Source organism: Excalfactoria chinensis, chromosome 5 (assembly GCF_039878825.1).
Source record: "Excalfactoria chinensis isolate bCotChi1 chromosome 5, bCotChi1.hap2, whole genome shotgun sequence".
Lineage (NCBI taxonomy): Eukaryota > Metazoa > Chordata > Aves > Galliformes > Phasianidae > Excalfactoria > Excalfactoria chinensis.
This window is the reverse complement of record NC_092829.1, coordinates 24,681,045-24,708,483: the sequence shown is the minus strand read 5'-3', so window position 1 is coordinate 24,708,483 and position 27,439 is coordinate 24,681,045. Positions and strand designations below refer to the sequence as shown.

Genomic DNA, 27,439 nt, shown 5'->3' with positions numbered 1-27,439 from the left:
AGGTGAAAACAATAAAGGCACAGAGTGAGGTAATGACTCAATCACTTCTACAAAAGTGTCAAAGACTAAGACTTTCACAACAAAGACAAAACATAGTAAGTAGTAGTAAATTAATGTCATCACTTTCACATCACATTTCACACCACAGTCCATATATAAGAGGTTAGTTCTAACCACACCAACATGCCAAAACAGACTTAGGGAAGAAAGGTTTGTGTTTTAAAATGTAACAGGTTTCAGACACAACTTAAACACCTTATCCACACATGCATTTTGTAGAAAATAGTTTGAGAAATTCCATATGCAGTTTCCCAGAATGCAGCATATACTCCCCATGCAGCTGTCTAAAACATAGTGCACAGCATATGATATTGGTATATTGGTGAAATGAGTACTTATTTACAATGAATAAACAGATATTTTACCAAAGCAAATAGAAATGTTAAGAACCAACACTTTCTTTAAAAAGTCGATATATATAGTACATACTAACTCCAATAATAATCAAGTCAAGAAGGACACAGTAACTTGATGTTATAATGCCTTATCGTTACGTCAAACTTGTTCTTAAGAACAATTACTTTTCATGAAAATCATTATTTAGAAGTTGAAAGGTCATCACACAACACTAATTCTATGTCAAATATGCTATGTGAGAATGTAATCTACACAGTGCCATTCTTCATCTGTAGGAAGGAATCAACTTTCTCTAATCTGCCTAAAAGGCAGGGTTTGTATGTCATGAAAATGAAAATTCATATTATCTATTTCCACTTACTGGTATGTACAAAAATAGGATAAAAATTAGATAAAAAGCTAAAAATTACACAACCTTTCAGTTCATCGTTTTTAGCACAGGTTCTATGTTTGCCACTGAGTATTCAGTCTGATAAAACAGATGTAACAATTAACAGAGGTTCTTTTTTGGGTATGAGGATAAAAAGAAATAAAAAATCATCTTTGTGCCATTTTGAATTAAGTATCTAACAGTGACAGTGATCCCCCCATGCTGGGTGCATACAGTAGCCTCATTGGCCTCCACAAGGCAACTACCTATGCTAATCCAGAGTAAACCTACCTTTATCACATCTAAACAGATGCAATTGTCTGAGTTACTGCCCTTTTCAATATCTAATCAACTGAGCTGGCAATATGCTGTAAATTTGAATACAGTAAAATATAAAAACATCCTGTAAATTTTTGTTGCATTCTAAGATTTTTCAACTTATGCAATTCAGTTTTCAAATTTGAAAGTTTTCTGCACATTTATTTCCCCTGATTAGATATTAGTTTTTAAGTTTCAAAGAACAAATAGATATAAAATGCAATCCAGACCATAGATTGAGTCCAGCCTCCCTGCAAAGCAGGCCCCCTACAACAGGCTACACAGGTAGGTGTCCAGGTGGCTCTTGAGTATCTCCAGAGAAGGAGTGCCCACAACGTACCTGGGCAGCCTGTTCCAGTGCTCCATCACCCTTACCGTGAAGAAGTTCCTTCACATATTGGTATGGAACTTCCTATGCTCCAGTTGACAGCCGTTTCCCCTTGTCCTGTCCCCACAGACCACTGAAAAGAGATTGGGCATGTTTCTTTAACTCCCACTCTTCAGATACTTACAAACATTAATCAGATCCCTCTGAGTCTTCTTTTGTCAAGGGTGAAGGCTCAGCCTCCCTCATAGGGGAGATGATCCAGGCCCTTCATCATTTTTGTGGCCCTCTGCTGGACTCTCTCCTGGAGATCCCTGTCTTTTCTGCACTGCAGAGCCCAGAACTGGATACAGTACTCCAGGTGAGGCCTGACCATGGCAGAGGGGAGAAAATCACCTCACTTGACTTGCTGACCACTCTCCTTTTAACGCACCCACTTCTTGCTAGAGCACTACTTCCAGTTGCAAGAAAAGATTTGTCTCCACTCACTCATTGCAACATGTTAGGAGCAGCATGCATATATCTTGTTCTGTCGTCAAGGATACTTTCTGATCATCCTCTGGCCATCTTGAGTCTTTTAGAGTGCACTCTGAGAACCCACTAAAAGGTTTTGTACCTATAAGCAGCAAACACAACCAAACCAACTATTCTGGCAGAATGTAGCTCTACCTTGCACACTCTTCCACAGGAACTTTGCAGCTCTTCAACAGTCCTGTGTTTCCCACAGGAAAAAAACCCTCTGCTTCAGGCTGGACTCAGCTGGCCTTTTGTACCTGCATATTAAATACTGTCTACTTTACAGCTTTCTATTTATATCAAAAAGGAAATAGACAAACAGACCACATTTTGAAAACAGATCCTAATATATAAATGAATATTTTCTCTAAAATCCCTGTTCACTGATTTGGAGATGGGGAGTGTGAAATGGGAAATAAGTTCATAAGAGGCACTGGACCTGAGTTGCTTATGTGATACTACTGCTGGATATTTTAGTACAAGGAGACACAAAGAATTGGTCTGGCTTGTTAAAGTATTTTTGATGACCTGAAGCCCTTAGGTCCAACAAATACACTGATGCAGACTAGGCAGAAGAAAAAATAAATAAATAAATAAAAAATGTATCATCTTACAAAAATAATTTTTAAAATAAGTTTCATTGTTCAACACCAGGACTACAACTGTTGTTGCCAATTCAATCTGCTTCCTACTTCCCTCCCTCAAGCAAAACCAAGCATTAGCAGCTGAGAAGAAAGAAAATAAAATTTGCATTGCAGGTGTTCCGTTTTCAGTAGAAGAACAGCAGTAGTGGCATGCACATTGTATGTCCTTTCTGGGACAGGTGATTTTTCAAACTTTGCACTTCATACAAAGAATAGTTGCCTCGGGAGATCCAAATAAAAGAAACTTCAAGTCCTGTACAACACATTTAGATGCCCAGAAGTTAATTGCCCCATTAAATTCCAGCTCACTGGATTGGAAGAGCAGAGAATGGACTTGATGTGAGATTATGGGACTGAATTCAATTTACCAGGCAGTTCATTTGCATTAGCAACCGTGTATCATTTATTCCCACATAAAAGTCACATTTAAGACATAAGTCCTCTTAAATCTAATGTATACAATATAGTTTTTAAAGTAGAAAATCTGATTGCAAATTAGAACTATTTCTTAATATGACTGATTCGTGTACAAATGTCAACAACTCATAAAACCACAAGACAGCAAGGTGTTCATTCTGAATTTTCTTCAGCTATACTTTGTGTGCCAGGAAAACTGATACACCAACTTTTATCATCTGAATTACTTATCCAAAGCAAATTTGATAAAACTACTTAATCATAGCACTATCTGAGAACATTTCAGTAAGTGAAGTGTTTACAGACTTTCTAAACACACAATATTTTTCATCACTGAATGTGGTGACGTGACAAGATGTAGAATGAAAACAGAAACATTAAATAAGTTTGTCTAGTTTATTAGGTCAACTGGGAAAACTTTAGGAAGGATTTAAGCTTTCCAAGATAGTGACAAAGCACACAGTACTTTCCAGTCCCTTTATATGCTTTAAAAGCACTACATTATACATATGAACATTCACACATTTTTAAGTTTGTAAAGCCAGAGGTTTTATAATTCAGCCATGCCAAAATTAAGGCCGCTTGTGAAAACTTTACCTGCTTTGCTGGCACATAATACTGATAGCTGTTACGCTTGTCATCATGCTGCTTCTGACTTCTCTATCATTATATGCCAGGGAATCAACCATTTTTCTCCCTGCTCTTCAGATACAGCACATTGCAACTTATTTTAAGATGCTTATAATTTGTTGAAATAATGTTTGAATATTTTTTTTCTATTGTTTTTCTATGATACTCATTGCTATAGTGTATTAGCATTTCAAATAAATAAATAAATAAAGGTTACTGTGACAACAGTCCTGGGCTGCAAGAAATATTATTATATCTGTTAGAACTATCAGGAATTTAATAGAAGGAAGATTAAGCAGAAAGTTGTTGCCTTTGCCCAGACTGTTTTGTTGTTTTTACCCCTAAGTATGTTCCTTTGCACTTGCCAATACACAAAACACAAACCCATAAACAAAGATGGTACACCCTCTGTGCCCAAAATATAAATGAGGGCTGTGGTTGGAGCCACAGTGTGAATAATGTGAGAAAAGGCTTTCACAGAACTGCAAGTTACAAGGATGAAGGGTGATGTAGGGGAATTGAAAACAGTAGTTCCTTCCCTTTTGCTCCTCTTTCTACAATCAAGATCAATCTGTAGCTGTTAAATGGATTTCAAATTACTAAAAATAAAGCACTTAGTGTAGCGTCAGCAGTGAGCTCTTACATTTGTGAAACCAGTCATCAACGGTTTGAAACTGATATACAGACACTGGTGGTACAGTGCTAGCAAGAAGTTGAGTTGTTACACAAGAGTTTACCAGCAGGTGTAAGGATGAATACAGACCCCCAAGACAGCATCCAACCATAAAAACTGAAATTATTCCTTCTCCTTCCCTCCCCCCCTCCCCATTTTTTTTGCCTCATTCACCACATAACGCATCAAAGTTTGCAGATCAAGATTTCCTGTTGACAACTGCCTATTTCACTACTCACTCTCAGTTCAGCCCTGAAACTACAACCTAAGAGTTCAAAAGTATACGTATTGTCTTGAATCCATCCTGAGTTTTGGCTTAATTTAATACTGAGATATGCAATACTCTTCTTAAATTTTACACATTGAAATAATTAGAAAACAAAACCAGGAAATGCTTTACTTACACATGGAATAGTTGGAATGGAGCAACTGCTTCAGATCTTTGAGGTGCACTGCTGCTGGGTATTTGTGTGGTGAAATGCACTAACGGTGATTTCCTATTTAACTGTTGCAAGCAAATTAGGACATAGCATTTACATGCTTCTAAACAGAGGCTGCACAGAGAACCAGATATGGCCAGTTTTAAGTTCCATCCTAATTGTGGTTTCTGTTTTTGTCAAGGCCAATCACAGTTTGAACACTTCATAGAATGTCAGATTAAAGAAGAAAACATTTTCTACACATATTCCTTCTTTATTTCAGTCAGTAAATTCCACTATACTCTTGCTCCACAGAGTTCCTTCAGTAAATACCGTCCACTCTTCAGATTCTGAGGAATTATGAGGGTTCATTAGCAACTGAGCCAAACTCTCAAAATAGATTTCTTCCAATAGCTGTCTCTCACAATTGTACTATTACATGCAGTAACTAGTTAAAACTTATTTGCAAGTTGCTTATGTCTCCTCAACTGTTTATGCATGTTTTACAGCTCTGAAAGAACTGCTGGGCTTCCAGACAAAAATCTAAAGGTGAAAGAAGTAAAAACATCAGGTTCCCCAGGAAACAGATTTCTTCTGAGGACACACAAAAGCTGAAGTGTCCTCAAGTGCTGGCTGACATTCAGAGCACTAAACATGAAACCATGCATGTGTAAACACAGCATATAGCCAGTGGAAAAACAAACAGAGTAGTTGAACATTGAAGTGTGAAGCAAATTAAAAAGTTCACGGACAACGATTTCTCTAGTTCTGGAGATCCGATCTAAATGTCCAATCCCATCCTGCTTAAATTCTTTATTTTATTGTAAATTAACTTATTTTAAGGAACACAGGAGACCACACTTAACCTGACAGAAATGTAGAAAATGCATGTCAGTTACATAGAGCAATAAGGAAGTTAGTTATCTTGCTGATAATCTGTAAAGAATTGTTCTAAACAATAATGATATTCTTAAGACCTACAGCCAAACCAGAGAAAGGTTTTATAGATTCTTCCCCTAAAGTAGGAGTATAGTATTTTATAACTAGCCTCTACAGAGAAATGGAATGAAGAAGAAAATACAACATATATTCTGAACTAGAACTCATACGCAGCATCTTCTTACATAGTTCTTAATATACTGAGTTGAATTATAACTTGTATACTCCATAAAACAATATATAGTCTTGTCTGTGAAAGTAAATTACATCAGCTTAAAAAACAGTTGAAAATAAAAATTCAACTGATAATTCTTCTTTTATGCTTCTCAAACTGTTTTAAATGGATCTTAACATAAACTTATTGAATAAAGTAAATCTAATTTTGTTGCAGTATTCTTCTGTAGCCTCTTCTTTATAAACAAATGTAAACAATTGATTACGTTCCAAAACTCTGTATCTAAATGAAACCTTCTTAACTGCAGAGAATAAATGCCTTTAATCTCTGTTTTTAAGTTAAAAATTTCACAAACATAATTTATCATTCCTAACTATTTTTTATCCTATCCAGCTCCCTACTTTTTTCCTTTAAGTTACTTATTTTAATTGCATCAGTCAGTCACTGCTTATTCAACTTCAATGCAGCTTTCACTTCACTATCACAACAGTCACAGCAAATTGTAATACATATATACATATACATTTTAATCTGGAAAAGGGAAAAAGGGTGCAGACAGAAGTGATTCAAACCCTAGCTCAGGTTCACTCTGCATTTCATGAAACAAAAACCATATTAGGTTTAGTATATGATGAGCAAAAGCACATCCCTTCAGCCACAGGTCCTTTTCACAAGCATTCACGCATGCTAATATCATGAAAAGGAAATGCTAGAGCTGAAGACAACTTCAGGGTAACAGGAGTTTTTGTTCAAAGATCTACCTTTATGACAGCAGTAGCATGACAAAAACTTAAATTTACATTTCACTGTTGTAACTTAATGTGTCCCATATACTGGAACATCAACGAATTTCTCCTGGTCAATTTAGATCAGAAGGCAAAAAGACACTGGAAATTTATTCCAATTTATTGCTTTAAACTAGAAAAATATTTAGAACTGTTTTAAAAGAAACCTTACAAAAACCGAAAACTTCATCCTTAATTTTTGACTGAAATTCAGTATCACATCTAATTTGCAGTACCTCTGCACCTGCTGCTCTAATGCTAAACTCAAACCAACAAACCTTATTCTCCAGCAACTGAGAAAAATCACAGCTATACTTCTCTGACTTTTCTCTGATAGGAAAAGTAAGATCTCTTAGGATCACACATTTGACAATTTTAGGATGCAGATATCTAGTTAATGAGTAAGAATTGTTCCACAGCTATTCCCTTATTTTCTTAACAGTTCCTACAGAGATCATCATTTATGGGTTAGAAGTTGTCACTCAAGCTTCTTCATGTGGTTTAGAAATGCACAGGTTACTGAAAATGATTTACGCTTTTTGATCTGAATGAGAAAGGATCACCTTTTAATTTATATGTAAAAAATATATACATGCTGTTATGTAACTTTATAAAACATTTGAAGTTCTCATTTGTATTTAAGGACATATTTGAATGTTCTAACGTGTCTACATCCAAGACACTTTCAGATCTGTTATTCATCTGTGATTCACTTATAGCAATCCGTTTTAAGGATGTTTTTCAGAATGAGTTGAGGTGATGTAGAAACTTCTACCAGTGTACCATTTCTAAGTCTTACTCTGTTTTACTACTACTCATTTACATTCTTGATTGTGTTTCTCTTCTCTGAATAAAATCATTACAAGCAGATCACACGTTCATTCCACGAGAAAAAGTCTTCTTAATTTTTAAAGCACAAGTTAGTCGTTAGTTATGGATATGACAAAAGCAAAGACAGCATATTAATGCAGTTTCAGAAAGCAGTAGGGTAGAAAATAGCCACATAAGTCAGTCTGCACACAAGGAAACAGAAGTGAAAATAAATACAGGTAAAGATTTGGAATGAGACCTTCATATTTTATTTACCATCAATTTTCCCTGCCAAAAGAGAATACAGTCAAATAATGCCTTCCAAATCACATTCCTGTTCCTACAATCTCTAGCTGAAATTGGTCTTTGTTGCTCATTTACTTGGCTGTACTACAAAACTGCACATACTTGAAGAAGCTAAGTAGATATATATGCCATGAAGTGGCATAGTACAAAGTTCATAATGCACCTTACTTTTTTGGTAAACATTTTTTTTTTTAAACCAATAAATTACAAAATCCCTTTTTGCTGAATATTTACTTTCATAAATCTGTTCACAGCTTTTCTCCTTATATTTAACAAACATTAGAACATCATTACCTAAGAATGCGGACAAAAGTTGCCAACCTGCTGTTCACTTTTGGTAACACAGCTAGGACTTCTTCAAAAAACACTGCACTTTTTCATGCAATTGCTGCCCACAGCATTCCTGAACTGACTGCACTGGACCCAAGAGCTCTCAGTAGCCCTTAACCTGGCTAGTACTTGGAAACCACACAGGAATCCTTGACATTATAGATAAGCCAAATAATCAAAATTTGGAGAACATCAGATTATGGATGCCAGATACTCCAGTAGGGGAGAAAAGTTCAAAAAGAGAAATACAACAACTGAAAACATTGCTTTGGATATGTACACAAAGAGAAAAGACCAGAGAAGGAATGACAACTGATACACAGAATGTGAAGTTCCCACCCCTCCGCCACCCCCACCCAGGAAAAGACCACCTATATATTTCCTCAATCTTAATTTCCACTGAACACAAAGAAATAACAGCTTTTACCTGTGGAATAAAATTCATCCCTTACTGTTGATACAACTGGACACCACTGAAGAGAGTGTGGCACCCTTTTCTCTTCACATTGCTTTCAAATCACTGCTATCAACTTACATTCATTGCTAGATCCACCTCCACCCACTCTTCTGCAGGCTGCAGTTCCTGCCTCACCCCTGCAAGCATTCAAAAGACATTTGGATGATGCTTATAATATACTTGAACTTTTGGTTAGCCCTGAAGAGGTCAGAGAGTAGGACTTCGTATTTGAAGGTCCTTCCAACTGAGCTATTCCTTTCTAGGCAGACCCAGCTTTCACAGCCTTTCCTAATGCTATAGACACACATCTTAGCAGCCCTTCACTGGACTTTCTCCAGTAACTCCATGCCTCCCTTGTACAGAGGAGCCCAGAACCTGCAAGGCCACATCAGTGCCAAGCAGAGGTTAAGGATTACCTCCCTCAACCTGCTGGCATCACTCCTCCTAATGCAGATGAATATGTCACAAGCTTTTTCCTGCAGCAAGGACACATGGCTCACTTCCATTTCATGCAGTGAGAAGGTATGACAGAACTCCTCCGTAAACATTGAACATACAGCAGCATGTACATAACTCTTAAGAAATATAGCTGAGAATTTTACGTGGAAACAGGTACCTCTAGAAATCTATTAAGGACCTCTTAGCATCTCAGACCATTATAAAAGTCAATTGATTCCTCCTCAGTTTTGACCTTTGCTTCATTTAGCTGCAGGTTATTATGAAAGGTTATTTGGTTAGTTCACTGACTGGGGGCTTGGGAGGCCCAGAGACTATTGCTGACACAGTAACATAGCTAAGCCACTCCAAAAGTAATGCCTCCTATTTATTTCCATGGAAACTACAATAGCTAAAGAGAACAATAACACTATTCAATAGTGCAAATTCACAGCTACAAAACACTAAAAAGTTTTCTCAGCTTGATGATAAAAAAACATTTGTCAATATGCATTAAAATCAAGGAAATTTTTACTCAGTCGTGTCATTGGTTTACAGGCTGCTCTGGCGTGGTTCAACTGTTCAATCTGAAATAACATAACTGTTCATCTTCATTTACACAATATTGTTTACCTCAAACAAAATGTTTTAGAGGGTATTTTCATTAATCATCTAGATTAACTAATGTGAAAAGTTGCACTAACTTTGAAAAAATACCTACCAGTGATCTTTAAGAAGTCCAATTTTCTGGTTTACTTAACAACGTAAGAGTTTTATATTAATGACCATTCTAGTAAAAAAAATAAAAAAAAAAAAAAAAAAAAAAATACAGCAAGCCCAGCAGATTCTCTCAATCATCCTTTTATTATAAGGATTCCAAGCAAAAAATACATGTATGCAGATAACTTTGGTATCTGTTTTCTTTAGCTGCCCTCCACTTACTACAGTCCAGCCTTTCCAGCCTAAGTCACTGTATGACAACCTTCAGTACTTAGTTTCTATAAAAACATTTACTTGCATTTTTCCTTCACCCACTCACTACTGTGTGATTAAAAACAAGCCAGAAGAACACATAAATGTAATCATGGTATCCTGGCATGAAAATGGACTTATCACTACGAATAATGCTTTGCCTTCAGAAAGGTTGTATAAAATATTAGAAGGTTCTTTCAAAACCAGAGTGTCTGCCCACATTCCCACTATCTATACGACACTTTCCAAGCAATACAAGAAAATCAATTCCAGAATAGAACTTGGTAAAAAATTCTCACTTAAACATTATTTCAAAACATACAGTCAACAAAAGTACATTTAGCAGAGTTGTGTGGTTAGGATGGTTATGTTACAGGTTGTATAATTAGAAAGATAATCATGGTGGAAAGAGACAATCAAAAATCATCCATGTCCTAGGCTTACAGCAGAAAACTCCAAAGGGAGCAATCTCCAGAAAGAGATCCTTCCTCAGTGGCAGTCAACCCTTAAATAGGGTCTAGGAAGGGTGCAGAAAGGCTCCCCTGATTCCGGTCACCTGTGCTCCCATGGCTGACTCAGTGCTCACCTCAGGTGATCAGTGGTTCAGGCTGTGACTCAGCCATTCCCATATACAAAAACAGCTCAATTAATTTCACAGAAGAAAACAATCCACCTGATATCCACTTAGATATCTGATACTTTTCCTATCATGATTTCAGTATACTGAAGAGGGTTTTTGCACAATACCCACAACAGCCCAAGTGTATAATACGAGCATATAAATACTTATAAACATTTCTCCTCATAAAATAAATAAAACTGTAGAGTATACAAAATTCAATTTCATAAGATAAGATAATTAAAAATGACAAGTAGGAGTGCTCAATTGTTCTGCAGCTACATTTTATGTGCCTACACCAATTGAAATGTCTTTCTCATATGAGAATTCTCTGAGATCTAACAAAGCATAAGCTCACAGGCAGCCTACCTTCAGTCAGGTTACCTGACTCCTTACTCTATCCAAATGTTGGTCTCTGGAAAATGTAAGAACTTTGATGTTCATTGGTATTTCTTGTCTTCCACTGAATGCAACTCAAATACAGTCAACAGAAAAATAATTATTTCAAATGACAGAAGAACAAACATGTAAAGTCCAAGATTCAGTTTCTTCCAAGAGTTCGCTCTGCCTGTCTGTCATTTGTTCCTGTTCCCTCGCTGACCATTCAGATAAGTCCTACACTGGATCAGATAGCTGATACAGGAAAAGTTAAATGCATACTTCAGTGCTGTAGACTTAATACTCCATTCAAAAGAGAAACCAAGTGTTCTGAGCACCTAAACATCAACACATTTGCAATTATTCCAATCATTGTCACGTGAAATAATGAAAAATTCAATTGTTCTTTACTCAGGTGAAAATACCATCCAGATTTAAGTTATATACAGCACATACAGTTAAAAAGAAGCTCTCACTTATTGAACAAACTAATCCTTGCTTTTGAATTTTTAAATACAAAGAAAAATTGTAAGTAGTACAGAATACAACAGGAAAATAAGGGAATGGAATTACGTTACAAATACAAGAGATTTCATTTAACTTTTTGTATATTTTATGTATTTTTGTATTAAAGCACAACCAAGAAGATAGAAACAACTTAATAATAATTTTATTTCTAAATTTTCCCTCAGGAATTAAAAATAAAAACAAAAAAAAAAATATTGGAAGAATCTATGCATTTCAATGAAATAGCCAAAAATGAATGGAAAAATATCCTTTTCCTTCTAAAGGAGAAAGAATGACACATTAAAGTAGCACACAAGGCAGACTGCTGCTATTTGAAGCTTAACGGAAGTTCAATTTAAAAAAATAGACAAAACAGACTAATATAAATCTGCAAGTCGTGGGCCTTTTTGTAACCCCCTATGAAATCACAAAAGTTGAGTGAATTATTGCTGAGCAGAAAATTTAAGTTTCTTAATAATAAAAGAAGCTGTTTTCAGTTTTTACCTTGGGGAACTGCAGAATCATTGAAGTTAAAAAAACAAAACAAAACAAACGACCTTGGGAGGTCACCTCATCCAAACTGCTGCTCAGAGCAGGGTCAATACTGAATTCAGATCAATGAAAACCCTCTACATTAGAGAACTAAAGAGCTGGGTCAACCACAACATTAAAAGCTTAGAACATCTTTCTAATAGCTATGATAACTGTACATCCTCTTTTATTTACTGTACAGTTATTTTCAACTAGCAAGTATCTAAATAGTCACATATCATTTCAGAAACATTATAAGGATTTATTACATAAATATTCATCAACAATTCCAGTTGTATACACACATATTTGTAATGTAAATTCAAAGTTTCATCAAAAAACAGGAGTTAGCAATTTCATTAAAATGAGTCGCAATCAAAATCTTGCTTTATTCATACAGCCTTCCTCACTATCAATATGCCATTCAGAAAGGGAAACTGATATATTAGGGAATAAGGTAACCTGCTCAACAGCATGTCCAGCAAGAATCAGAGAAACGATCATATACATTCCCCAGACTGATCACTTTCTATAGCCCTTAACATCAATGTCTTTAAAGTCAGCTCAGAAATAAATTTCAATATACTGAAGATACAAATTTCACAGTTAATCCAGTGCTTACACTTGCAACTTGAATAAAGATCAGATGTTGTGTTCTCATAATGCTATATTTACACACACAAGCAATTCTTGTGCTCCAAGAAAAATAATAAAAGCACAGATTCTTCCAAATTAAGCTTTTGTTTTTTGTTTTTTGTTGTTTTTTTTTTTAATATTATTTTTATTTTGATTGATCATCTAATTCATGAAGAACTGAATGTCAGTTTTGTAATCAAATAACTTTTTTGGAGAAAAAAAAAAAAGTAATATTCTATAAGTATAGTGTAGTTACCATGAGTTTCAGTTTTGTGTTTTTTTCTCTTGAGATCTGATCCTATTGAGTGTCTGTATTCATATAATCATGATATCAACATAGTTAAGTATAATGTTTTTGGATTCTTTTTTGGAAGACATTTAGGCTTTCCCACTAGTAAAATACTTTTAGGCTTTCCTACTCAAAAGATGGAAGCTTAGGTCTGACTTGACCTTTGCAAAGCCTCTCTCATTATGTAAAGATTTTTGTTGTCTCCAGAATCTCACAGAATCACAGAACGGCCTGGGCTGGAAGGGACCTCAAGGATCACAAAGTTCCAATCCCCCCACACCCCCACCCTAGTAAGGGCCACCAACCTCCACATTTAATAATAGACCTACTATCTCTTTCTTGTACTGCTAAATAGAAAAAACACCAGTAACATTACATTTAAAAAAATAATAATAATAAAAAAACTCTTAACAGCACAAAAGTGCTTTTAAATTGAAGGAAAAAAGGAGCTTCAGTCGCCAACAAAGCATGAGACACATAGTTGTTTTTAGGGAGATCCATGATGGCCTATTCTTTTTCAGTTCTCTTCCAGAGTCATCTCCAGATACTTTCTAGCAAGTTTTCACATATTGATTAGTTATCTCAAATATGGAAACTGACACTTGCACTTTTTAAGATGAATCCATCAAGGTTTTTTTGCTCTCAGGCCACTTTCAAACAATCAGTAGCTTTAGGAGTTCAAAAATTTTTGTTTTACACTTCAATCTTAACAGTTCCATCCTTATTCTCTTACCTACATTATATCCAAAAATTAAACTTGCCAAACTCAGAAAGACAGCTTTTAAGTTTTATTTTTGTTGTAACAACAAAAAATACTTAATTCTGAGTAAAACAAAATATTGAATGAAATTGAGTGATTCACAAACATTGTGAACTCCACAGTTCTCTGAATGTTACCCAAACATTAGCGTTCTTATGTTTAAACATATAACTGCACATGCTTATGTGGAATCTGTGAACATGTAGCATTTTTAGGATGTGTTGTTAAACAACCAACAACTTAATTTTAGCTTAGATTGTATGCCCCTACTTTACTCAACAGCTACCTATCAGTCCAGGGTATTAACTTCAGATTGCTAAATTACATAGTGTGATTATTTGATAAGAGCCTGTTAAGAAGCATAGGAATTACAAACAAAGGTGAAAAAGGGAAGAAAAACGAGAAGTAACACAACAAACATTCAGAAACCTCAGCTTTGTCTTCACTTCCAAGACCTAGTAAGGAAGGAGGGGTGTAAATTGAGCATTTTCTTCCTGTGGAACATCTCTAACACGCACGTTGTCCCCGTGAAGACAGATAAATCAAGCACGTTCTCTGTCTGCTCACTTCTTAAATAGTATATTCTTCTTCTTCCTTGACAAATCACACATTGTTCTACTTAAAACAATCTTTGCAGCAGATGGGCGCATTATTTCATCATGTCATTCCTTCCTTTCATCTCTGCATGGACAAACCCTATGCGTCTTCATAAGGATAGATAATCCAGGCAGGGTTCTCCGTTACATATTGTTACTTTTGTTGCTATTTTCATTTCCAGTCCATAGGATTTAAGGTATTCATTTCATTATTAGGAGGCTGCTATTTTACCAGCCATTTTTGCCATGAATAAATTCTGTGGTTTTGCCTAGGATGAAGTTCTCATAGGGCCATCTTCAAAAGACACTGCTGATAAACTGCTGCTTTAAATGTTGAGATATCATTCCATGCAGTCTAAGTTGTTGTGCTTTAACCAGCTGTCCAGTACACCTTGACTGCACAGCACTGGGGGCAGAGACTTCTTACCTGCATACAATATGGCATATAATAAGGTTGTATAATATCACAGGCTATTTAGGTATCTGTGCAACAAATGTACACAAACAAGCATAAAGATTTAATAGCACTGTTACAAATAACTGTCTCCAGCTGTTTTCTACCTCCTCTTTTGCAGGTATATTTAATTACCAACCACAACTCATTTCACTCTATGCTTTCCTTTTTAAATGTATTAGGTGAATCTCATGCAAAGCATCGTGATGATTTCTTCATATCTCCTTAATAGCTATGTTCTCAAAGACACTTCTACCTTTACAAGTATAATACTATCAGGATTTATGTTTTCAATTTTTGAATACTCCAATCACAGACAAGCAAGAGATTGCAGATATAATACAAAGCATGAAGGAAAAACATAGACTGATAGTTATATACAGCCCATGATGACTCCTGAATAAAGTTAGCTGTATCTTAAGCTGCGGTTGGGGAAATCTACTGCTTTAATTTAAATGCTAGTTTAATTATTGATAGTGGTGAATGACATTCTCCAAACCGCAGAAAGATCGAAAACCTCAGGAGTCACCTAGCCTGACTCTTCACAGCAGGACTACTTTCAATGCACATAAGAGTTTAGCTCATATTACCTTTGTAACTACCCTTATAGGGTTTATGTAGCTCCCACCAAGAACTAATTCAGCACTCAGAGCCCACTAGGTACTGTGATAGCTCCCAAATAAAATCAAATGGAAAACAGAAGGACGAGGTGTACATGCAATGATCAATTAACCCAGATTAAGAACTGAAAGTCAAAACACTGGCATTAGTTTATAGGTCTGAATCTGTGCCATTCTCTGAGTCAAGTTAAGATGGAGTGGGGGAAAAAAAAAAACAACAAACCCTTCAACCACAAATATAAATACAGGTTAATGGCAGACTAGACATATGTTTCTAGGTGTAGAGAACAAATATTTATTTTCCAGATTGTTTGATTTTACCAGACTGGAAACAATGTCAACAACCCATGCTGTCCTCCTTACCAGCATGTGGGACTTCCTTCACCCTCATGAACTACCATCCCACCAATCAAAACCATTTAAGAAGTTTAAATCACAAACTACCCTTCATTTACAATCACTGAAACTGCTGTATTTAAGACTGAGTATCTTTTAGAGAAGTTCCCTTAGAACCAAAACATTGCTCCCAGCAGCTGCTGTCTTCTCTGTGCTTTCGCAGCTGACAAGATGCTAACAAAAACTATTTCTAACATAAAAATAAATAAATAAATAAATAAATTCTCAAAGTTACTTTTCTTTTTTGTGGAAACGTGAAAAGAAGAAAAATAGAACTTGCTTTTAGACTGCGTGGAACATGCTCAGATACCGTTCCCTAAAAATATACAAAATAAAAGTTCAGTTGGGCAACTTTGGTCATGGTTTGCACTTACAATGAATATCCCTCATGCTTAAAAATGCACTAAAAAGGTATTTTATGCCAACTACAAACAAAAGCCTCTAAACACCTTGGGAACAGCCAGGAACTAGATTACATATTATACATTCACGTTTCTTACTCTAAAAACTAAATATATATATATGATATATATGATGTATATATGAGATATATAATATGAATATATATATATATTTATAATTACTTCTGGATTATCATGTTATACACCACACTGCCTTTCTAACCTTTGCATTTTCTTTCAGTAGATAAAAAGAAAGGAAGATTTAAAAGCAATAATGTGCTTCACGAAGGAGCTGATTTGAAGTGTATACATCAAGTTTTAAATTTAAAAAGTTTAAAGAATGACACGTACAAGTTACCTTAATCTTAGACACAGTTTTTTATAAGTGGCATCAAGTCTGTCCTAATTTTAGATTGTTTTGTGGATAGGAACATTTAAAAGGAAAGACCTAAAAAGGAAGAGAGCCCTTAGTGGTACTGAAAGCCTTGTACTAGGAAGTAGAGAATTGAAAGCCTGTAAAATAAATTTATTTTAGTTTCCAAAACCCTGCACATTCATAGGGACTACAGAAGCCAGAAGAATGTAAACAGAGGTGATGTCCAGGCAGAGCACTGACACACAGGGCATCCATGCTGATCCTGCAGACCATCATCATGCATGGGAAATCTCTGCACCCAAAGCTTCCTCGCACAAAGCGGTAAAGTACAATGAACTTATTATTTATGGAAACGCAAATCTCTCTCAAAGATTGGGCAAAAGTCATTCCATAGAAAATGAAAGTTCTTTTTATTTACATATAGCTCACATTCTTTTAGAGCAAATGAGACATGGTAACAAAATTAGGTTGCTTTTATAGTGGAACATCTATTAGATGCATGAAGCATTCAAGCCTGACACTGAAAAACAAAACCAATATTTTACTGGAACATATCCTAAGGCAGATTTCAGGTCCATCCCAAAAAGGACAAGTTTATATTATCTGAGAAGCACACAGCAGCACCCAAAGACAATTTGAAAGAGAAGCCCAGCTCCTAGCAGCAAGAGCTGAACAAGACAAATGTTACCACTAAATCCTGTATACAGCCAGTATGATGAGGTTTAATTTATTACCTCTAGAGAATAGATCAAGCTATGACACACACTTCCGTACAGAGACAGAAACAAAATAAACACTTGGGAGAGAGTTCTAATTTATATACTTAATTGCACCTGTGTAACTCCAGTCACATTACATAATGTCAACATAAACTTGCCAGCAGTCAGGCAGAGAGCAAAGTCAAGAAATTAAGGATGGCTCACAATATGGGCAAAAGTAACTTTAAGAACTACAGATAACACATCTACTTATAACAGGCTGCTTAAGATAAACAACTTAACTCTTGGTCTCTCTGTACTCAACTTTGCCTTGTTAGCTGTGATTTTTGATTTCACATAATCCTATCTTTAAAAGTCCGCATATGTCCTTAAATTAATCCATACAACAAAGCCATTAAAACAAACAAACAAAGAAGCTAATACACATTTGGAAGAAGCTTGTCTTGTTTTTCTATGGACGTATTTTCATTAAAAACAAAACAGAAACAAAAAGAAAAAGCATCAGTATGCAGCCTTGAAGTCCACTTTGTTCCTTGCAGGCAACCATGATATAGTACACATGGTGACCATACAGCCAGATTTTTCCAAAAAGGAAAAAATAATAAAAAAAATAAAAAATTGAGACAAGAACAATACTAGCTTTTTGTGTTTGTGAGAAATTTCCAGATAGAAAAATATCCATGGGCAATGCATACAAATCCACACGTGACCATGGTACATTCTAGATGTACGTAGACCCAGCACAGGGTACTCGCATATAAGCAGCAAACCAACCATGACGTTAGGAGGCACCAGAGGTTCTTGGCATTTAGAAATTATCCACATGGTTCCTGTACCATCAGCCCTGCATCAGACAGACAGGTGACATTCTCACTGAGAATGTCATACAAAGTATGTAACTCTGTCCAGCATGTGCTGCAACTTAAGTGATAAGTTTTGTTTCTCTCTATGGCAATTGAACTTCATCTCACCAGCAGTAAGAGAAGCAACTCATCTCTTATTCATCTATCCTTTTCAAAATCATTATGGAAATTATATGTCTCACAACAGCAACACAAGACTCCAATTATAATTCCTTTAAAAATTAAAATTCAGCTGCTTTGATTACGATCCGGTCCTACGTCCAAAGCTCCATCTTATTCCTTATTCTGTGAGAATTCATTTGATAGCCTTTAATCTTAGCAAGGAATTCCTCAAATGCTTTAGATCAGTCAGTGGCATTGCACCAACTTTCCTCATCCGAATCACAGACATGATAGATAACAAAGTCAGCATTTCTTTAAAAAACCCCAGTTTCTTTAAACAAATTCAGACTGACTCCTTTTCATCAGTTATCCTTTTCCTGGCATATTCTCACACATTCTCCAAAGGTAACTTGAACTAATCTACAAACTAACGTTGTGCACACTGACTTAGAGTTTCCAGGGTGGAGAATAACAAACATAAAGTCAATAAAAGACTGAACAGCAAACATCAAAAGTCTCTCTTGAGTTTGTAAGAGTGAGAGTAGAACCGTACTTTCACTTTGAAATATGTTTACATGCATAATGACCAGGCACCTCACATTCCTGAAATGAAATACAACTTTCTGCTTTCACAATGCAAGCAGAAGGAAGCATTCAGTTCAAAAAATTCACAAGAAGTCAAAGATTTTGTTACAGGGTATGCCCAGGTAAAGACTCCTAGAGAACGTAGCTTTAACAGATAGACACACATTCATACTTTTCCAGAACAGAAGAAGCATGTGATTAAAGACAAAAACATAGCGAGTATATGAAACATCTATATATGTATGTTGAATTGATCATTTAAGAGTTTTGGCTAGAGCACATGGGAAAATAAATAAATACACCTTCACAGTTTATCTGTCTATCCCGAGGGGAAAATTTTTCAATACAATTTACTGAGTCCCCATCTCACTCCAAAGGAAACAATTTTCTTACTACAAGGCTCTTGTTTATTTTGCACAGGTTTGTAGATTTTAAGGGGAAACGAGCAAACTATCAATTTCATCCATGTAAACAAAATTTGTACATCTTCCATGGTTGCTTAAAACCCTTACAGAAAAAAAAAAAAAGGTTAAGCATACTTCCAAATCAACCTTTAGAAAAACTCCTTTCTTCACTAAGAATGCAGGTTTAGACCTTTCTGGCCTGAAAGGAAAAAAAAAAAAAAAAAAAAAAAAAAAAAAAAAACCCACACACACAACCCTAAGTTTATTTATGTCTTCCTGTTTTATTTATTTAAGTCAGATTTCCCTTATCAAGGATGACCAGGAGCACAAACAGCATACCTATTCATAAGTGTGCTTGGATCAACTCCTGAGGACAAATAAAGGACAGAAATACTCTTAAAGAGCTCTCAGTTTGATTTGCGGCAACTCCCTACTTTTACTACTGAATATCTTACATGAAGATAAATCTGGGTACGATACTTCACTTGTTGTACACCACTTGAACTATTATTTTATTTTTGTCCTTCCTCATTCCTAAGATGGACCATTTTCTGTTTTATTATTACTGGGATTGGGTTCGGGGCTTTTGTTTGTTTTAATTGTGAAGTTTCAGAATTAACCACAGCAGGGAGCCTTTTACAACACTACTTCTATAAATCAGTCTGAAACACACAGAGACAATGCAGACCAAATTTTATTTCTGTTTCAGATGAAATTGTGTTTCCTCTACTTTACTTTAATGAGAAAATAAAAAATGCACGTAAGCTCCGTAATGCTTATGCAGGGGTGGCTATGACCACATGCAAGCTACCTCAAGCTTGCAAAGGTTATCACACTGCAGTCCACAGACCATTAGCCATATAGATCTCAAGAAAAGATGGCACAAGGTCCATGTTTACTCCTCTTAGCAACTTCTCTGTCTTCATATGCCAAAGATATGGCCAAAAATCAGGCCAAAATCTGATCTTAGCAGTCAATCTAAGGGCTGTTTTATAAAACTATATTCTTACATCAAATAATTTTCTGCCACATATTTATATATTTATATCCAAGTTTCCAAAACTAGGCAATGCTAATAAGTAACTCAACACATCGTATATGAGGTAATAAAAGTGGCAAAGAACTTCAGCAAACAGAAAATAGAACTTCCCCCTTTGTATTAATACTGTAAGATTTTGTAGCAAAAGGCAAATTAATTTTTATAATAACTGTTAAACAAAAAAGTCTTTGGTAATATGACCACTCCATGCAACTACAAACATGCTGTGTTCCTACTTACGAGTGCTCTGGGAACCCCAGTTCCATTTAATCTAAGTTCTGTGCACTGAGCACTAAGTTCAGCCAATAAATCTGTGCAGAGTAAAGGCCACAAATGTCTTCACTGAGGTATACCCTCATCAGCATGGGAGAGACTCTCAGTAAACAGATCATCTGACACTGATACTGAGGAGAAGCTGCCACAATCCTACAAATAAAGTTGCACGCTTAAATACTTAACAGTACCACCACAGGGACACAGTTGATATTAACGACCTAGCAGGAAAGCTAAAGGAAGTAAATAAATAAATAAATTACAATTTTCACCCTAATATACTGCTTAAACAGCCCATACAAAACTGGAGCCTCAGGGCAACCGCAACCTGGCAGACACTGCCCACCTCTTATGCAGATCCAAGAAACCTTGAAGTAGCACACGGTTTTATTACGGTATTTGTTACAGTACCATGTCCTGCACAATGGTGGTGAACAAATCTTTTACATCAAATTGTCAGTAAGCAGCACTTGAGATTACTTCAGGCAGAGAAAACATCATCAATCTCTGGCACATAGGAGATGTTACCTCAGAGCAATCTGATCCCAGGCCATTTTTTAAACAAGTTTCTGCCAGGATGCAGAGTAATTCTGCACATACAAACAGTCCCCAGGGTTGCTGAAACAGCGAGTGGCAGAACTCTTGTCAACAGACATGCTTGCAAGATTCAAAACAAAAATTCTCAGGTCTAAATAACATATAAATTAACCTGCAAGGAGCAGGAACTGCAGGCCACCATCCAAGGAGTAAAAAAAAAAAAAAAACAGACAGTCGAAAAACCTCTTTACCTCCTCATTAGCCCTTTCTTTCAGCCACATTCTTCTTGCCATCCTTGAGAACACAAAAACTGGGGCAATGAGAAGAAAGTTCCTCATTTGGGAGTGTTGTGAAGAAAAGTTGGTACATGCTTTTTTCTTTTGTACTGTCCAACAGTTTAAAGCGTTTGACATTGTTATGTCAGTTCTGACTTCAGCCTGACTCTGGGAGGAAAAGCTAAGCCATTTGGCTTTCTTTAGACAATACTGCATTGTTAGGAAGTTAGGAAATTGTTAGGAAGTATGAAAGATTAGACTAGATCTTATTATAATGCCACGAAATTAGTGCTTTCCTCAGGCACAAATACATTAACAATGCATGCAATGATCTTAACATGTTCCCAAAAGGCGAAGCACTATGCACTGGTTAAGCTGCCTGTGACCTCTGTGATCAAGCAACAAGTTTCAGCCTGAAAGCCAACATGCAGTGTTAAAAAACAGCTGTGTCTTTCTTCAGTGTGGTTGAGCAGTGCAGGTCACCAGCCACTTCTTCAGCTACAGGAGACACAGAATTTAGAAGCGAAGCTGTGTGCTTAACACTTCTTTGAAAACGTTTTGTTAGGTGCTCTTCAAAAAAAAGGGGGGGAAATTCCGCTTTCAATGAAGTTCAGAGACAGGCTTTACAAACACAAATAGAGCACAACTGTCACTTAAAAATAAATAAATAAATAAATGCTGCTGTAAAACATTTTGCTTCAGTAAAAACAAGGAAAACAAAACAAAACAAAACACAACTTTCTGCGTTGTAACAATCCTGGATGCCTAAGTTTTGGTTGGTTGAGTTTGTTCTTGTAATGTCTCGCAGTCATCAAGACACAGCTACTCTGGTCCTTTACACAAAAGCACTGGGGCAGTGCAACGTTTTATACAACGCAGAAATAGGAAACGGCGCCGGGCAGCAGAGCCCCGACCGCTCCGCAATTCCTACAGCCCCTCTGCCCGACGGCATTCTGCTCTGAGCTGCTGCCTGCAGCCAGGCCGAGCCCGGCTCTAAGTCTCGGCCTCCTCCCGCGCCGGGGCCACCTGCCAGCTCCGTGCTCGCCCTCGGCGCCAGCCGAATCGAAGACCCCCATCCGCCCGCCGGAGGAGCAGCGCTGTGCCGCTGCCCGAGCCCCGCCGCGCGTCATCGACCCGAGCGGCGCCCCCGGCCCCGCCTTAGGCGGCGACGGGACGCGGGAGCCGGGCTGCCCTGCCCCGGTATCGAGCGGGCGCTGCGCCGCTGTGAATGCTGGTCTTTCCTTGTTGATGTTTGCTTTTTTTTTTTTTTTTTCTCCTTCCAGTGGAAAGTTTCTACCAGGCTGGGACAAGAGCTGCCCCAGGCGCAACGGTGACAGGTTTCGCCCCCCTCCCCCTCCCGCATCGGGAGCAGCCGCAGCGACCCGTGGGTCGGTTCCTACGCGGCAGCGAGCGCTGGCCAACAAACGGAGCAGAGGCGGCGTGCGAGCATCCCCCCCGCAGCCAGGGAACCCGAGAAGGAGCTGAGTCGGGGAAGGGAAGGAGCCAGGACGGGCGGAGGAGGAGGAGGGACGGAAAGTTGCACTCAGTGCTCTAGTATTGGGCCAAGCCGCCGGCAGGCCGGGACAGAAAAGTTCACTGCGACAGTGGCCGTGGGATGGCAGGGATGGGGGGGGGGGGGGAAGGGGGGACACCGCTCCTCACCTTCTGATCGACGATGGAACAAGCCATCTCCCGGACGTGGGCCAGGCTTAAGTCCCCTGAGGAGTCCTGCAGCAACAGCACGGGCTCCCGGCTCAGCCCGATCTGGAGGTGGAAGGCAACGCCGCCGCCGCCAGCAGCAGCAGCAGCAGCAGCCCCGGGCGGCGGCAGTGGGCTAGGCGGGCGGAGCAGCGGAGTAGCGCTCATCGGGACCAGCCTGCCGGGGCGCCGCAGGGCCGGGGAAGGAGGCAAAGACACGGACGCCGCGGTGAAAAGTTCGCGGCCGCCCCGAAGGCGCCGGGCGAGCTTCTCCGCGAAGTTTCAGAGAAGTCCCGGTCGAGTTGCTCCCGGGTGAAAATGGCGAGGGGGGAGCAGGGGGGGAAGAGGGGCGGAGGACCGGAGAGGATGCAGACAGGAAAAGGCGGCGAGAGAGGAGAGGCGCGAGGAGGGAGCAGGGCCCGGCGCCGCCGAGGTGGTGCCGTCGCTCCGGCTGTTGGCGCTATGCGCGGCGCGGGGGCGGGACGGGCCGCGCCCTCAGCTGGGCCGTGCTGCGCCTCGCCGTTTCTCTACCATACGGCGGCCGCGGCGAAGACTAAGCTCAGCTTCGGCGGCTACGGAGGTGTTTTCGTGACGTGTGCTGAGGACCCGCGGGTACCGGAGCTGAGGAGGGAAGAGCATCCCCATCCTCGCCCGCCTCCGCTGGGTAAAACTGTCCAAGCAACCTTCATGCCTCCGGAACGCCTTTACGGGCCGCAGGAGGTAGAGCTCGAGGAACCTCCGGTTTGTTGGTAGCACAGAGAGTTGTTCTTAGTGCAGGGCAGGAGGAACGAGGGACAGCCAGCTCCATAGCCGCGATAAACAGCTGCTGTTGGTGCTGAGGAGCTCCCGGCCGCCTCAGCACAGGACGTGCTATTCTTCCTGACTTTCAGGATCAGTGCAAGTCCCACACGTCTGTAAAAGTAGCACCGATGGCAGCCAACATTTAAACTTAAAAAACAGACAACATAATCTCCATCTGGAAACCTGTTAAGTCAGTGGGGACGAGAATTGTAAATATTTTAGATACCAGAGGTAGTTTAAGCAGCTCTTACTGCACCCATGAAGACGGCAGCGCTGAGTGAATGTGAGGAGGTGATCGACGTTGATGGAATTTACCACTCGTTTCTTTACAAACTGCTTTTCTGACCAAACATATAGCTCCAGTACTATCTCATTTTCATGAGGTGGTTTTTAAGGACGTATTTTTACTGTGGTCTGCTTACTTCCCGGATGAGCTTTGCACACACATGCACCACCTTGCTGTCAGTACTTTTGAATCCATTTATACTTAAGCAAATTTTCTGACTAAAATCGTTGCATTTTGATCTAAATCTTCTTCAGAGCACCAAAACTAGATTCCAAGTTCCCCCTGGTGACTTTTTCTTATCATGCTAGGAAGAATAATCATCTTCAACCACATCCATTGCCTTTACTGCTGTAAACCGTACTTAAACCTTGCTGTCATTGCCTGCAGCATTTCTGTAGGAACAGGTCAGTTGCAGCGCAGCATTATTCCCCAGCTGGTGCGAGTTACCATTATGATGGGCTGTTTCTTAACAGTTTCCAGTGTACCAGACATTTCTGTTTTGGAGTATGTATACTTGCACTCCCATGTCAAAGCCCACTGAGGACAACTACTAGAAGCTTCTCATAATCCTGCGGTTCATCAGGATTCAACTGTCCTATACATGAATCTACACAGAAGAAGCATGAGATCTGTATGTGCATCCACAACAGGAAGAATATATGAGGTCAAAATGCCATCTCTGAAGGACTGTCAGAAGTTCAAATGCAAAGGTAAGGCCAAAGCCATATCAGGTAGATGGTATAAGATTTTTCTGAGCACTCAAGCTCCCACTTGTCAGTCCGCATATCCATTGTTGATAGCAGCAAATTAGAATTTCCTGCAGCTTTGGTTCATTGTCCAGGTGATCCTTGAATGCAGTAAAGTATCGTGTCATCAGCTGCTGTCAGAGTGCTTCTTCCTTACAGCTCACTGTGCCAAAAACAGACGTGCTCTGATAGCAATAGAGGTGTTGAGTTGTCCTCCTTTCTCCTGGCCTTGCTATGTTTAATTATATGGTCTCCTAACTGAGTCTTTAACAACATGAGTCACATGATGGCATTGGCTTTCAAAGGAAAGAGCGGAAGATGTGACAGCTGTGCATGTACTTAACTACTGTGCAGCGTTATAGCCCTTCTGCATCTTGAGGTAACTGAGGTGTAGTGCTCAACAACAGCCATAGTGAGCAAGGCCACAGTATTGTACTTTGTATCAGAAAATTGTTACACAGTATCAATGCTGAGAATTATGCATCCATGTTTTTGTTATCTTCAGAAATCTAGCGATATGTCTCTTAGGTCATTGCAGACACATCCATATACTCCGTGCAGACATGATTGCAATGTTTTGTTCAAAAGGAAAGACTGTAGTGGTTTTTAAAAATTTTGGCTTCTGTTTTGCTTGATTGGCATATCTGCCCTGAAGAGTACATCTTTGTAATCAGAGCAGGTGAGGACGGGACTTTTCCAGCGCTGTCAGCCAGTCATATTCAAATACTATTTATAAAAGGATTTAGTGAAATCATATGATGTGATCCTGAGTACAACCCCACCCACTGCACTGGCTGAAGTGTCATTTATTTTGAGAGCCCTCCAGATGGGAGAATTACTGCACTGATGCCAGGGAGGGGGAAAGGCATCCACAACGTTCTGTGCTGTTACCTGATGTGGTGCGCTTGCCTGGCTGAGCTCGTCCATACTGGCAGATTTGTAAAAAAAAATAAAACAAACTCTGGGTGTTTAGATTTCACCATAAGTGTACCAATTAACTTAAGGGAAATAAAATGAGTTTGTTTCACATGGCTACACAGCCTTTGCGTCTAGCTATTTACAGGAAAAGAACAGTCAGCAGAGGATTGTAGCTGTAAAATCAAATTATGAGAACCTTTCCCAGCTGTCTCCCAGGGTACAGAGCCTTACCTGTTTGTAGCATGTGCTGGACAAGATTTTGGCAGTTCTTGAGACAGGACTGTTTTTTCTGCACATGTGCATTGTATTGCTTATAGTGTTAATTACAACCTGTTGCAATATTACTTCTGGATTTTTATGGTAGGAAGGGTGGATAGTAATTTTTGCATACTCTCAGACTGCACACTTGACTCTCCACTTAAATACCTTTCTGAAACTTTCTTCTTTCAGCATCTGACAATGTATAGATAGAATTCTGTTCTATCCACTGGGAATAAGAATCATCCCCTCCTTTGTTTTTTTCTACCTTTGACGTGACTGTCCCTTTTTGAATAGTGAATTATTTGTGGATCTTTCTGCTCTTTGACACAATTATTCAGTGCATGTGCTTTAATTTTTATAAAAATCTAAGCTCAAACACCTAGGGAAAAATAATGCAGGATATGCCTTGCAAACAGAGAGCAGACATTGAGCATTGACAATGCTTATGCTTAGGTAAATACATTTGGCCTAAAATAAATTCTGATGTGCCTATCCAGAGAGTAGAACACAAGTGATTTCTATCAGATGATTACTTCTGGCTTTGCTAGACTAGTAGTAGAATGCTATTTCTAGTTCTGTGACTGGTACCTTGAAAAAATGTTGGACAGTATAGCGAGTCATATGTATAATACATCTTGGCAAGGAAAAAAGAGTAGGGCTAAAGCTGAGAAAGGTGCATGAAGAAAATCTATGGAAGCTGGAAGGAAAGTGATACAGGAATTAATGTTCAAATTTTTAACTGTGAAAGTCATATGAATGAGTAAGAAATGGAAGTGGTAAATAATCTTTTTGAATGTTTTCATATTCAAACTGTTTACTCAAATACTTTTGGGCTCAATACAGTGGCAACTTCTTTGTTTCACAAGATCAGAGTGGAAGGCCTTTGGCCTTCTGTTATGCATTTTTAATAGTATCCAAAAATGGCAGGTAGGTTTTGTTTCCCGTGACAGCACTCATGAATTCAAAGATATAGAGACAGCCATCTTTCTTCTTCTCTTATATCGTGTCCCTCATCTACCTCAGAAGGAAGACACTATCTGACCAAGAAGAAAGTGAGCTCTCATAACCCTTTTTTCCTTATACCATATCCAATTGCTTGCCCCCAGCAAGCAGGAACCTGTGGGACAGCTTGTTCTTCAGGGCACTGTGAAGATAACAGCAGTTTGACAGTTTACCTTTGACAGTTTACCTCCTCAATCTGCAATAACACATCAAATGTTAAAGTAGGCAAAGATATTTATTGCTGAATGAGGCTGATTCCCATTTTTGCATTCTGCTACTACAGTGTTTCTGTTTCCTGGCCTTTCCTTCTCTTACATGTTTTTGGACCACATCTTTCCAGGCTTACTGCTTTCATTTGTTGTTTCAGTGCTATTTTTTTCAACAGTCCATCTTCTTGACATAAGGACTTGCATGCAGATGGTGGTCCAT

General features: G+C 38.5%; 1 protein-coding gene across 2 annotated transcripts in view; it reads right to left on the bottom strand.

The window, feature by feature from the left end:
* The window catches only part of PRKD1 (protein kinase D1), a 97,997-nt gene extending 74,833 nt beyond the window's left edge, over nucleotides 1-23,164 (bottom strand). For both annotated transcript variants that reach the window (XM_072337524.1, XM_072337525.1), the window contains exon 1: nucleotides 22,961-23,164. In XM_072337524.1, coding sequence (XP_072193625.1) covers nucleotides 22,961-23,164 — 204 coding nt within the window. The remainder of the gene's footprint in view (nucleotides 1-22,960) is intronic.
* Between the last annotated feature and the right edge of the window lie 4,275 nt (nucleotides 23,165-27,439).